Source organism: Lissotriton helveticus, chromosome 12 (assembly GCF_964261635.1).
Source record: "Lissotriton helveticus chromosome 12, aLisHel1.1, whole genome shotgun sequence".
In the NCBI taxonomy this organism is placed as follows: Eukaryota; Metazoa; Chordata; class Amphibia; order Caudata; family Salamandridae; genus Lissotriton; species Lissotriton helveticus.
In genome coordinates, this window is record NC_136073.1 from 40654405 (window position 1) to 40669974 (window position 15570).

The 15570-nt window shown below is 40.8% G+C and overlaps 1 protein-coding gene across 1 annotated transcript in view; it reads right to left on the reverse strand.

Annotated features, from left to right (window-relative positions):
• Nucleotides 1-15570, reverse strand: part of EPO (erythropoietin) — a 157722-nt gene that overhangs the window by 82885 nt on the left and 59267 nt on the right. The window contains exon 2 of the mRNA XM_078671562.1: nucleotides 11759-11889. Within this exon, the coding sequence (XP_078527688.1) occupies nucleotides 11759-11889 (131 nt within the window). The remainder of the gene's footprint in view (nucleotides 1-11758; nucleotides 11890-15570) is intronic.

Sequence of the window (15570 nt, forward strand, 5' to 3'; positions counted from 1 at the left end):
AAATAAATGAATAAATAAATACATTTAAAAAAATGGATGTTCTGTGAACCCTCTTCCAAGATAAGTTGCCTCATTCAGAGAGTGGGGAAAAGTATTGTTTTGATGGAGCTACTGCCAGGATTTACAGTGGGAACATGCATTTGTCCTCATTGATGCTGGAGGGGATTGCATCTTTCCTATATAGGAAAGCCATTAAAACCATGGCAATCTCTCCCACAAGTATTTGAACATGCCCCAGTATGTTGGGTGTAAACTCTGTGTTTTGAATGTTGGTTCAAGACCCACATTCATTACTGCAGTTCGACTGTGCCATGGTGTTCGTGCCACCACAGACATTAGCTCTGAAGAGCCTTAACCTTTTGCTTCTTTGGACAATGGAGGATAGCCTAATTGCCAGAGCCGCTGCCTTTGAAAATGGGGAACCAGGTTTAAGTCCTGGCGTTGGCTTAACATTTTGTGATTCTAGGCAAATCACTAACTCTCCCTGGCCCTAAAAATAAACTAAAAAATCTGACCTTGTGTAATGTAACCTGGTGCTCATGTCAAGTGCTATGATTTTTTGGGTCACGTTTGCGATATAAAAAAAATTGCAAAAAAGCGAGATCACAGGTGCAGTGGTCTTTCCTTAGAAAAAGCAAAACTAGTGTCCCACACTAATGTGAGATTTCTCCAAGCATTTGGGGACATTTGTGTATTTTTCCTTTCTAGAACTACCACAGTGTGGAACCGGACAGAAGGAAAGCGAGCAGATGTGGTGTTTAATGGACAGGTCAAGCAGAGCTTCCTTTCTGATGGCATTTCCATTGGTATCGTCTCTGTTGATGGCAGGTCCAACGGCGGCTGTGCCAGTTGAGAAACCATTATCCCTTTTCTTGTGAGATTTGGGCGCATTGTGAATAGGGTGACCAACCGTCCGTAAATTTCACGGAACGTCTGTTAATTGGAAGTCACGTCCGTAGTCCGTGATGATCCCTCTTATGGACGCCTTTTGTCCGTAATTTTGGGTGTTACAGAGACCTGCTCTGCTCACCTTTAAAATGCCTCAGATTTCTGAGAACTCCCTGCTGGGGCCACCTTGCACGCACTAGTCTGTACTCAAGAGCAGCCCCTCCCCAGCATCTAACAGACTGTGATGGACCCATTGTCTTTCTGTCTGCCAGCTGATTGTGGCATAAAGAATGACAATGGGGCAGTCTGGGCAACTAAGGCATGTGGGGGGCCTGAAGGCAAAGTAAATAAATTTAACAAATTGGATGAAAGTCACATTCTCCAGTTACTTTAAAAAAAAAAACATATACAATCAGCCACGCATTTGTACAAGTTAGAGCTTTTGTTTACCTAATACCTCATATAAACTTTTTTTGACTTGTCTTATGTTGGTTGTCTATTTATTTATATATTATTGTGCGATCTCCTCGGATGTGTCTTTAAAACTTACCTTTTGTCCTAAATTTTAACCTTCTGTCCTAATATTTTGTCTTGAATTTTCATCTTTTGCCCTGAATTTTTACACTCGCCGTCTTGAATTTGCACCCATGCCAGTTGGTCACCCTAATTGTGAACTGCCGACTTTGGGCGGCTGACTCATTCCCCTTTCATTCTCAATGAGGCCCTAAGGCATTGTCAAGTTTCGCATCATCCCACCTGGCAGCAATGTAAAGAAAAAATAATTGATGATAAAATATTTTCCATAAATACTCCTAGGCAGATTAGTTAGTGGTAATGGTTCATAGGCCAGCAAGGAAATGTTACAGGTACACTTTTTTGTAAATAAATATGCTACACACCTTTCTGTGTGTAGTCGTAGTTTGTCAGGTTTTGTGTTGCGCGGAAGTACCCTCTCTAGGTCGGAGTGCGTGCTGGTGATATCACAGGCTCTGGTTGCGCCACGTTGCTTGATTGCTTCCCTCCTTCCTGTGTGGAAGGAAATCCCTGCTTGTCACTGCATGTTGCGTTAGCAGGATGTGCGGCCGCTGATGGGTCCCGCATGGCAATCAGAAGGATTACCGTATGTGTGGGATCCGCCGGGACTTGAGTCCTTACGTGTGGGCATTGTCTCACTGGCAGAAAACGTTGTGATGTCTTCTGGCAGGGAACAGAGCTTCACTGCAATAGTGGAGCATTGAGAGACGATATGAAATAGTATTTTAAACCAGTTTAGGGTGCATTCCTCCCACCTCGTTGCAAGACTCCATGCTGCTCTTTAAATTGATTTTAGCCACCGCCGATTTGGGTGACACTAAATAAATAACTATTGCATTATACTGCGCTCAAACCCCTTGAGCATGCGAGTTGCTGGTATTCTTTCTGACCAGTGTTTAGCTGCTTTAATTTAGAAGAGTGTTTGGTTTAGAAATGAACCTTGCAATCTAATCGTTAAATTCTTTCATTGCACACCAGATCTGTCATGCAACGGGTCTGAATGATCTGATAATAGAACGCAACTAGAATTTACTTGAATTATGTGACGCTTGACAAATATAAAGAGTTCAAACGAGTACTTTTCTACTCCGTTCAACTGCTTCATCTACTGCATCACTTGCGTAGTAAAGAAATATAAGGTGCATGCCATGTAAACCATCATCTCTCATGTAGTCAGCAACATCAAGACATACCTCACCCAAAACATTCACACCATTACCTCCAAAATCCTGTTCCCATTTTGTACAATGTTTAGGCCTAACCAAAACATCTAAGAACATAGATTGACTCTGAGTCAAAACTCAGATTAAGGGCCTAATTACGAGTTTGGAGGTCCGCCAAACCCATGGTGGAGGTGCGGTGATGGGGGGGATTACCAGACCAGCGGTCCAACAGCCACATTACGACGATGCCAGTTGGACCGCCAAAGGACCACTGCAATCGCCAGAGATCCACAATCCTTGGTGACGCAGCGGTCTGAGGCGGCAATATGCTTGGCAGTGCCACTGGGGCATCGGCAAGCATATTACACCAGCAGTCTCATGGCAGTGCTCACGCCATGAAAATGCTGGCAGTGAGGAAACTAAGGGGGGGCCCTGTTGTCTCAGGGTCTGAGGATGCATGTGGGCGCACATGGTGTGCAACCCTGTGCGCATGCACCCTCGTTACTCACTGCATGGACTGCAAAGTCCATCTCGTGTAGAAATGTGCCTTGTCGCTACTTCAGCGCTGCAGTTCAAATGCTCACGCACAAGTCTTTCTCTGTCATGCAATGTATGCAGGTGTAAACTCCTGATCGTAATTAAGGCTGCATCCTTAATGACGTGCCCAAGATGAATATCCACACTGATCATTTAAATACAATCGGAATGAGCTGGGCAGATCGCTTTATTTTTCTATCTTACAACATCTATACTCAGCAAATATATAGGCAAATAGGAACACATTCTGCACAAGTACTAAAGATCATATGCACAGGCTAGGACACAAAGTCGCAGTGTATGATGGCACTTTCTGGCCCACCACCAAAATGTTACCTTCTCCAAAACCCATGAAAAAAACTTTATAGTCGTAATCTACATCATATGACATGCCTAGACTGAACAAAACAGGACATGGCTGAAGACCAAAAGATAATTGTGAAAAAACGCTTAAAGACTACAATAGTGCTTACAAATATTTGTTTCCATATTATTCATTCCCTATACAAATCCGTTCTTCCTTTCAATTATACATTCGTTCCAAAACTCATGAAATGTGAGCCCCGTTCCACCTACCTGTTAATCTGCATTTATTTTAAACATCTAAAACACTAGAAGAGGACTGTTGTGTACAAGAGGTACAATGGATTGATTAATGCATGTCACAACTTTGCCATACAATTGCTTTCCCTGTCCTATGAACCTGAAGGACACATACATTCACACTCCCATCTCAATATGGCTTAAACACAAACAGCATCTGTTAGTTTTGGATCCTTGGTGGTTCATAAGTTTGTGAATTCCCTCAGTTAAACATTTGCAAAGTCTCAAAGTTGGATTCTGGCAGTAGTTCCCTGTCTTTTATGTTTTCTGGTTCTTCCATGTTTGATGTTGTCATGCTCGAGGATTGCAGTATAGATTTTTGCTAACTTGGGGCTCGGGAGGCTGATGTTTCCCTAAGATCCTCTGATGATGCAGAAGTGGCAGTACAGCAGTCAAGGAGCGGGTCCACCAGGAGGGAACATACCCATCACCGGGGACCTTTGTAGTCATGGTGCTGAAATAGAGAACTAAAAGTGCATCTAGTTTTGTGTCTACCCCTGATGAATCTAGATTTACTCCTAGATGGTACCAGTGAGTGGCGTTCACAGGATTTACTCAACCCCAGGGAGTATCTTGTCATGTGGTTGCTGTAGGTTGCATAAGTGTTGGCACTATGCTAACCCTCTTGAAGAAATACAGTTGGGTATGCTTTGCCAAGATGTTTCAGTCTGTAAGGCAGTTGGCGACTTAGGGTCTCTTGCATTTACCACCCGATGTTAGGCTCATACCTCCAACGTTGGTTCTGCATCCAGGGCCTCTTTTTTTGCCCACAGTTCTTCTCATCCTTTAATTTGAAGTACATTTTGGTTTTGGATGATGCTCAATCTCCCTGTATGAACATTTTAGCAGAATGAACTGCTATTAATGATTTTCCCTTTGTTTGTATATATTAGTCTGACATTTCTTGTCCCTGGCATTTTTTGCATTTCCATGAGTTCCAGTAATCCTGAAGTGACTGCTGCTAATCTAGAGATTGAGGGCAAGGGTCTTGGTACTAGTTCCAGGTAGTCCAAGGATGTTCTGATTCCTACTACTCAGACAGCTAACAATATCAGAGGAATGGTGATACCGCGATTACATTAATGGGAGGAGGGGTTGGGGGTTCTTGTACTTCAATTCCATAATAAATATTTTTCCGAGGCCTAGGTCTTTCTAACCTGAAGTTGTAGTGGGCACCAAGTATAGTTTTTACAAAGAGCCAGTTTAGTCAACCAGTCTTAGTTCTGTATGACAGCAATATCCTGAAGAGTTATTTTAGGGCCAGGCCTTTTACTCTCAATACTCCAACTAGTTTTGCATGTCTTTCTGAGTAGTCCCTTTGGGCCTTGTAGCCAATTCCTGAAGATACTGTTATTGTTGCTTATGTAACAATCAGATGACTGTGAACTAATAATTATCCGTCTCAAAGTTTGTCCAGACCAGGTAGGCTAAGGTAGAACTCTTATTTTACCTCAAGGCGCTATTGTCTACCAACATAGATCAAGAGACTGTGCTGCCCACTTAGGTTCTCTGCCATTGTTCACCTATGAAGTTAATTCTTCATACATTGGAAGTACACAGTTAGGATAAATGTATCCAGGACTGCAATTCCCTTTTAATTTTGGTTAAAAAAAGAATGGCTTACATCCATTGGTGACCTCTCTCAGGAGATGAGAGTATGACTGGATACTCTTCTTCCATTTAGAGGAGGTCACTATGGGAGGTTCAGCGTCAGTCCAAGGTTGCTGACTGTTTCCATTGCTGAAATTGGCAGAGCACCAATTTGCACTGGGCTGTCTACCTTTGTCCTTCATCATAAATTACAAATTAGATAAGTGAAGGAATTGGAATTTGGCCAATAGTATTCATTTAAGCTGAACTAGGTTGGACCACAATAAAATGTATATGTGTAGCAGTGTTAGAACTCCTATGTGTTTCTTTCAAGATGATCCACTAGGAACTCTGAAAGCTTGGCTAAGTCCTCTGTCAGTGAGGAATGGGACAAGGAATTAGAATTAGAATTAGGAGGTAATGATCCGATAAGTTACCAAATATCTTTATTTGCGCCTGTCTTCATCTTCATCATCCTATTGCTTACATCCCTACCTTCCTCGAAGAGAGGATATTGTTGCATTGCTGAATTTGATGACTTGACTTCAGGACAATTGTGTAAGTCAGTACATTTATTATTCTTCCATGAGCAAGATCGAATGGTTAGAAAGAAACCTACACCCTTTTCTAGAGAGGCAAAAACACTCAATATGAAAGGACTACACAGAGTGTTTCGACCGGGAGTGGAAAAGATTACCAGTCTGTAACCAGATCACCTCACACTCTCCCATTTCTGTTCACCTTGACCATTTGCGTTCTCCCTGACCTGCAGACAAACATTTTGCTACTTGTCACTCTTCATTTCTTTCTTCGTTCTTACTGCCCACTAATGCCATATATCTAGGTACATCCATAATGCCAGAACTGCGTGTCAGTCCTCCAGTAGGTAACCCAATTTGTAGGAAGTCCCTCTCTTGAGATAGTTTGTGGGAGGATCAGAAGGACAGGGAAAGGACTTGTGTGATACAAATGACACACTACAGTACAGGATGTGTCAGAGTACCTTACCGAAATATTGTCTGCAATAGATATCGTGCCCTAAATTTCCTTTACATAATAACTCAATTAAGGCAATTATTTTGTAAACAATATGAACAACACAATATGTTTGCTGGAATGTATTCTGACAATGATATTCTAGCACCATACCATAATATCTTTTCATATTTCCCTTCCTGTCCTAGTCTTTAGCACATGCACACATATTAGAACTGCCAGTTAAGCTCAGCCTGAAAGCCCAATAGTTCATAAATATTTCCAAGGACATCAGTTTATGGGAATGCAAATCACTTGTAATCCCAGTTCTCAATTAGGAAATCATTAACAATAAAAACCTTTCTGTCTGTGTTGAATAACCCAAGAATATATCAAGAGGAGACACTATTGTGTTATGTTCTTTATTAGGCTAAATCTGATGTATAACATTCATCTAAAAAATTATATTTGGCTACTAGCACTACATATTGTAAACGTTTGTCTTTGGTCTCTTGTTAAAGATATTCTGGAAGAGCACAAGAAGGTTCCCCCACTGTAAAAAAAATCCTGTCACTGTTACAGAGGTGGATATGATATTGTCAAAGTTGATGAGGTCAATAATGTGGGTGAAAGTTAGGTGTATGTGTTTATGCGGTTGTGTGTGTGTACACATACATGTGCCATTCGTAGTATTCAGTCATAATACGGTGCCCCTTTAGAACATCCTTGTATCCTCCCTAAGGCCACTTCAACTTTCCGTATACATCAGAATGTTTTGCCTTCTTTCCAAATCCAAGCTCTCCAGCGAATAGGTGCCTGCAAGCTTTGAATTAGAACAGAACTATTCATAAACACTGTGCTCTCCTAGGAGAATAGAGAATGGGTTGTAGGAGAGGTATTGGCCAAATCTATAACATACAAATTAACTGGCTACCTTGCCATGAAAGGCATGATGGGATAGTGAAGCTTCGAGAATCTTTAACGAATCATGGTGTCCTTGTAGGATTATGGTGAAAATCAACAGGGTGTACAGTGCATCAGTCGAAGATTCTGATATTTTCATGGTGTACTAGCCCTCTATCACTAAAGATAGATCCGCTCTTGCTACCTTATATGCCGTCACTGTCTGAATTGTTATCCTGTGACCCACTGACACTGTTGCTAGTTTCAGACCTTTCTGTGTGGCACCAACCACAAAAGATAGATAGTTGTACTTTCAAAATGACTTGCACATGGATATACTGCAAGTCCTAATACCTAATACATGTAAGTCCTCCAACTAAGAAGCAAGATGGGTTGCTTGTATCTGTTTGCAAAAATGTGTGTGTGTTTGTGTGCATGAATAAGGTATATCTGAAAGGTTGTGCCTGTCCTTCATATAAGTTGGGCCTAATGATGGTATTTCTTGATTTTTTGGTTGCACGCAGGACATGAATATGTTTAACCCTCATATTGTGGCCATCAATAGCATGTTTGTGGCAACTCTTGATGCTGCTGTCTTTTTCATGATAGTGGTAATTCTTGGCATATTGTTGGCATCCATTTCATGACAATGCCCACCACTGATCCTGTGGTCCCTTGCATAATCATGGTAATTCTTGCCATATTGAAGATATTCACCGAATGATGGTGCCCACCCCGATGCAATCCTGGCCCTGGAATAATGTAATCCATGTTGCATTGAAGGCTATCATGGCATGATGGTGTCCACCCCTTATATATTGCTGGCTTTGGCATAACAGTGGTAGGTCTTTGAATGTTGTGGGTATTCACTGCATGATGGTGCTCAATGCTCACCACTGGAAAAAGCTTAGGGCCCCATTAGTATGGCAGGTGGACTTTTGTCCACCTGCCATACCCTCGGGATCAGGGACCGCCCGCTGAGGGTGCGGGGGTCCCGCACTCCCAATTAGCATGCGCCCGCCACACTGTTGGGCGCATAGAGCATCTGCAACATTGCGGTGGGCAGTGCACAGAGCACCGCCCGCCACAATGCCACAGAGGCACAGGCACCGCATGGTGCCTGCCACGTTGTTCATTGAAAGGCAGTAACCCCCATGTGCACCCCCCGGAGTTCCTGTGGGCCCGCAACTGGCTCACCAAGCAGACTCCGCATGCCTTTCTGTGGCGGCAATGCCGCCGCGGAAAGGCATGTTCAAGACCACATTCTAATATGGCTGGCGGTGTCTTTCAGGCACGCCACCATATTGAACCCTTTTCCGCCCAGTCGACATGTCGACCGGGCAGAAAAGCAGCAGACAGTCTTTACGTTCACCACGGACCACCCAGCCATTGTAATATGGGAGGGTTTTTTTTCTGCAAGGATAGCGGGCGGATCGCCCCCGCCGGGCCGGCGGTGACTATATGAAGCGGTACAGGGGAGCTGAGGAGGCGCTTTTTTGTGGACTGCAAAGCTGTTTTTTAAAAAATCATCACATTTTGGTTTTTTATGTTTGAGGGCACACTTGGCTTCCCGCACGTATGCACAAGGAGTAAATCATTACTTCATCCCCCCAGCAACACCTTCAGGAACCTACCATTGGGAACTCTGGGACTTGTAGTTTCCCCTTACCAACCGGGTACTACACAGGTGTGCTGCCTCAATAACTAAGGGGCGGTGCGGACTTGTTACCACGGGTTCAAAAGAGGCGGTACCCATCAGCAGAGTGCTGCATCTCTCGAGGAAGCTTTGGGCGCTGACGAAGGTTATCTACGGCCAGAAATGCATCCGCCACTTACTGCAAAATAAACGCCTCCAACTGTTTCCCCTTGGGTCTCTGCTCTATTCTTTTTGGGAAGGAGATTCGTTGTATATATATATATATATATATATATATATATATATATATATATATATATATATATATATATATATATATATATATGTATATATATATATATATATATATATAAATGTATTTTACATTGTATTAATTGTCTTAATATTTTACATTTATTAATATAATATACATATATAACACATGAATATATTTAAATTATGAAATAAATAATATATGTAAAATAAATATTTAGATTAATTATATTATATATAATTTCATAGAAATTCATTAAAAATATCAAACAAATTATTGTATTGTAAAATAAATATTTTTTAATTGACTAAATATATTCATATTAATACAAACACACAAATGTGTGTGTTTATATCAGTATTTAGTTATATATATATATATAGTATTATAAATTATTGGAATATATTTAATTTAATATTACATTTATATATTAAAATATTTAACATTGGCTACTTTAACCTCTATTTATACGAAAATATTGATATTTTTGTCAATTTTTGAACAATATTAGTGGCAACGATATTCTTTTCTGATATTTCTCGACTTACCATTATAAGTTTAGGAGCACAATATTGTGGTAAACCCTATTTTTGACACAATATTTTTGCCATCGCTATTGTTTACTACAATATTGTGTCATTGATCTCTGCCTAAGGCCACTTCAGATTTCCATGTACATCATCAGACTATTTTATTGCCTTTTTTCAAAACCCACTGTCTCTAGCTAATAGGTACATGCGTACTATAGATGTTAAGAAGGAACTATTTGAGTAAAAGGTTTGGAATGCAGAAGTCAATGCAATGTTTTGTTAACTATTTCTCAATCTGCACTGTCTTGGCATCTTCAAAACATTACACTCCTGGGTGGATTGTAGCCTCCAATGTTCTTATTCAAATGAGTTTGCTTTTATGTTCTCATGAAAATATTGTATTCTGCTGAGTACCCTTCACCATTCTTTGCATTAGGTTTCTACTACATTCTAATGTTTGTTTATTAATATCAAATATAAACAGCCCATGATAAAAGTTTCTTGATTGCAGTATTATTCATAAGCACCCTGCTCTCCTAGGAGAATAGAGAAAAGGTTACAGGCGAGATTCTTGCCAAATCTATAACAGAAAAATGTACAGAATAAGACTCCCTGCGTGGCATGATGGGACAGTGCAGATTCTAGAATCCTTAAAGGATCCTGGTGACAATCAATAGGGCGCACAGTGCCCTAGCCCTCTATCACTAGAGATTGGCCAGCTCCTGCCACCATATACGCCTTCACTGCACCAATTTTATTAGGTGATTTGTTGTCACTGTTGCTAGTTACGGACCTTTTCAGGTGACTCCAATCACAAAAAATGGATTGTTGTACTTTCAAAATCATTTTCACATGGATTCACTGCCAGTCTTAATGTCTAATACGTGCAAGTCCTCCAACTAAGAAGCAGGTTGTGTTGCCTGTGTTTGTATGCATCAATGAGTGTGTGTGTATACGTAAGTGTGTTCATGTGTCAGAGTATGTGGGACTTGCACATGGACACACTGCCAGTCTATTGTCGAATATATGCAACTTCTCCAAATAGGACGCAAGTTAAGTTGCTTGTGTTTGCATGCTTAAGTACGTTTTAATATGCATGCATATGTGTATATGTGAGTGAGCTGTGCCTACCCTTTATATAATTCTAGTATAATGGTGTAGTTCTTCACTTTTTGTTTCCACCCATGACAGGATGATGTCCAACCCTGGTATTGTGGGTCTTAAAATCATGGTGGTAACTCTAGATTATGGTGGCCATGCATAGAATGTCGGTGGCAACCCTTGGGACTGCTGCCTTTGTCGTGATGGTGGTTATTCCTGGCATATTTTAGACATCCTTTTCATGGTGATGCCCACTTTTGGTCTTGTGGTTCCCCCTCTATAATCGTGTTAATTCTGGACATATTGTAGATATCCACATCATGAGGGCACTCACCCTAATGAGATCCTGGCACTGGAATAATAGTGGTAATTCCTATGATATTTGGGGCATCCATGGTCTGATGGCATCCACCGCTTTTATATTGCTGGCTTTGGCTTAAGGTGGTAGCCCTTTGCATGTAGAGGGTATTCATGGCATGATGGTGCCCATTGGGAAAATCGTGGTGCAATGATGGCAAATGGTTTACATCCATGACTGATGATGACCACCTCTAGTATAATGCTGGCTCTGGCATAATACTACTCAGCCTGTTTCATAATGACAGTATCCATCGCATGAAGGTGCCCGTCATTAATATAATGTTGGTCCTCATGTAATGGTGGACATTCATGTCAGATTGTGAGGTGTGGGCATGCAGGGCGTGATGAAGTCCACCTGGTATAAAACTAGCTCTGGAATATGCTGGGTATTCTTGGCAGATTGTGGGCATCCATGGTAATGGTGGAGCCCATCCCTGCCATCATGCAGGTCCTGGCATAATGGTGGTAATACAAGCGATATTTATACAGTGAAATGCAAGGCAGAATGTATACTTGTGTGACAGTCTTAGTCTGAGAGGATTCAACCCACGTCTGCAAGAGTATGTGTGCTTTTACTGTCATTGGCCTATTGGTAGAACTTGCATCCATTAATAACTTATTGAGTGGTACAGAAACAAGTACAAAACCAACACAGAGTACATACCATTGCGATTTCTGCTTCTTTTGCTTCTTTTATAAATTTGTCCATTACTCGACTGTCACAGATCGGGCGAACAGGAATCGATTTTGCTGGCTTCAAGTTTCCACATAACAGTAATAGCAGAGCAAGGAATCCTAAATAGAAACAAGACAAAAGCGTGAGATAAGTCACGTTGAATCATGTGTGTGAAAAATCCTTGTGAAAGTTTCCATAGGGACTTGGAAAAGGAGATGTCATGGCTGGGAAAAAACACTCCCCTAAAGCTTCTTTTCTCAGTACAAAACAAGGTCTTGTTATGCTGAGTCAGGAAGAGGTGCAGGCTCACTAACGACACGGATAGTATGGAAAATCTCAAATTCAAGAAGTAAGTGGTAATTCTCGGTTGAACGATTCTTCTCTGAAAAGGTTCAGTGGCCAGAAATTTAACAGCTCTAATTATGCTCTGCTTCCCATTTCTTTTCAGTAATTCATTCATTGTCTACACATTTTTGTGAGGGAAAGTTCTGGTATCTGAGGGAAATGTCTCCTACTTATCGTTACCACACTTCCACACCTCTACTGCTAAAACGGGGAGAGGGTGTAGACAGAAATACTGTATTGGCCTGCGTGGGCCACCTGCATCCCCTTTTCTTGGTCTCTTATCTGTGTCTAGTAGGATTTCTGACATGCCCCATTACCCCTGGTGGGCAGATTGAGCATACACACCCCCTATTTGCCCCCAAGGTGGGGAGGGCAGAAAGATTTCCAGGGAAGCTGCTTCCCCTGCGCCAAACATTTCCCTGGTGTCTGTAGGTGGTGTCCAGCTTGGGTAAGGCAGTCCTGTGATTTGTTTAGTGTCCACATTCTGGGAAAAAACATCATGACTAATGACCAGTTATTTTCAGTTTTGCAGCTCCTTTCAAATGTTGTCATAGACTGGGTTTAGATGTCAAGTCAAACTACGCATACCATACAATAACTCTTTGAAGTGTCAAGCAATTACTGCCTTCCTCCACTCATTTGCGAAGACAGTTTTTTTAATTAAAATATCATATGGCATAAGAATAATACTGTGAAAAAGAAAAGCAAAACTACACCTTGTACCAGGACTTTGACAGCTCAAGTAAACATAAAGCCAGCAATTACAAAAATAACATCATGCTTTCAGTCTATATTCTTTCATTAAACCTTGCACCATGAAGGCTGCACGCCGCATTATTCTAGCTAAACTTAAAAATGAGTATTGGTGTGTCATTTTGAACATTTTTAGCACCTGATAAAAAGGAAGTTTACAGTTTACAACGCATGCCATTACAACGAAATTTTAAAAACTACCTGTTATGCAATCTAACAGATGTCAAGCATTGTCAGACTTGGATTCCCAAGACTGACAACTACATAAAGTCCGGCAGAGAGGCACACCGATAACTGTCTTTAAAGATCTGAAACCAACAGTTACCGATAATGTAGCTGTAGGGATACCTATTAGTATTTTAACTGCGCCTAATGATTCAGGACCTATAACTATTGATAATATTGTTCCAGGGACGCTCCCCAGTATCTGCCAAGGGACCAGTCAGGTAACTTTAATAGCAGCCAGAATGTAAATGTATGTAGGAACTCTGGAGGACCTTCAAAATGCATAGTAGATTCAAATAGGGTGCATGTCGAGGAAGACCCATTAGTTCAGCAGGGCAAGGAGGATATAACAAATAGCAACTTTATCAGCAATTTTGGTAATGAGTGTGAGGAAGCCCCAAGATTAGTAAATGTAGGTGAGGGGATAATCTGTGAACAGAGTATTGAAGGACGTAAAACGAAGATAAAATTGACCTCATGGAATATTGCAGGGATTAGGGGAAACGAAAGAGATGTAACATGGCAGGAATATATTGGACAAAGTGAAATAGTCCTATTCCAAGAAACTTGGGCCTTGGAAAGGGATGTATGACGTTACAACGCACACTTTTACAACGCATACCTTTACAACGCATTTTTACAACGCAACATCCATTACAACACATTCCATTACAACGCATGCCATTACAACAAAATTTTAAAAACTACATTTACAACGCATTCCATTACAACGCATAATACCTTTACAGCGCATACCATTACAACGCATAACATTACATTGCATGTTTTGGTAAGTATTAGATAGTGTTTGGGTAAAATTACTATTCTAACTCCAGGGGGTGCAACAGTAGGGTAAGTGTTGGATAGTGTAGGGGTAAAAATTACTATTCTAACTCCAGGGGGTGCAACAGTAGGGTAAGTGTTGGATAGTGTAGAGGTAAAATTACTATTCTAACTCCAGGGGGTGCAACAGTAGGGTAAGTGTTGGATGGTAATGTTATGCGTTGTAATGTATGCGTTGTAATGACTGAGTTGTAATGACATGCGTTGCAGTGGTGTGCGTTGTAGTGTCATGCGTTGTAATGGTTGCGTTGTAATTGCATGCGTTGTAATGGATGTTGCGTTGTAAAAGTTTCGTTGTAATGGTAGTGTGTTGTAAAAGTTGCGTTGTAAAGGTTGTTTCCCCTTGGAAAGCCCTCATAAGATAGGGTTTAAAACCTTTAGTACTCCTGCTATTCCTTCAGTTAGAGGAAGGCCTCCGGGAGGTCTAGCTATTTGGATCAAAATTACCCTAGGTGTTGACATTAAGCAAATGGATTCCCTTTGTCAAGACATCTTGGGAATAACATTTTTAGCAGCTGATAAAAAGGAAGTTTACAGTTTTAATATGTATAGCAGACCGAATGCAGCAAGTAGAGAACTGGAAGTCATTGAGCATCTGGATCAAATCTTAACCATGATTAACCAGAGTGCTTTGATAATTATCAGGGGTGATTTCAACCGCAAACTTGAACCTGTGGTTGGATTTGAAAATAATTTTGAAGATGAGGACTTGGCCAATAACATTCCATTTTTGGAAAGTAAGCCCAGTAGTATTGTGTAGATGTGCTGTTGCGCAGCTATTAAGACTCGTTTCAGCCCATGTTATACACGCCTGTAATGGGAGATTACCTTCTGATAGCCCAAATTTACCAACATTTATTCGGGGCAACTCTAAAAGTTGTATAGATTATATATTGGTATCTATCCCCATTTGGTCCATGTTATATGATCTAGTAATTGAGGATAGAACAGAGAGTGATCATCATCCTCTATGCTTGACGCTCTCATCCTCTCTTTTTCAGTTACGTTCCCTAAGGAGATGCGACCTTAGTCATAATCCAGTTTTGGGAAACGAAATGACTATTAAAAAGATCTATGATATTTATGTAGAAAAAGTCGCCCGCATGTAAACGTACCAATAACAGAGATTCCAATTATGGAAATGCATGACAAAATTAGTACCAATACTAAGTAAGGTTCCAAAGGTATCTAAAATGAGAATATCTAAGACAGCTACACTAGAGAACCCATGATATAACAAAAATTGCCGTCACGCAAAAAAAGATTTAATTCAAGCAACAAAGGTTAAGGACATGGTAACATTCAGAGAAAAAAGGATCTATCACAAGAGGGTACTGGCCCAGGCTAGGAAAAACTGGGAAGACAATATTTGGACCGAGTTGATAATTGCAGGTAAATTAAATGACCAAGCCAACTTTAGGCGTTTGATATCTAAGGGTAACAAAAAAGGGAAATGTAACAAGGACCTTTTCCTTGATGCAAACACCTGGGTAACTAATTTTTCACAACTTTACTCATCCTCCAATAATGATATTGATTACAATTATGAAGACTATGATTATATTTTAGTATTGCGGAAACAATAGTAACGATAAACGCAGTAAAAGTAGGGAAGACACCTGGACCAGACAAGA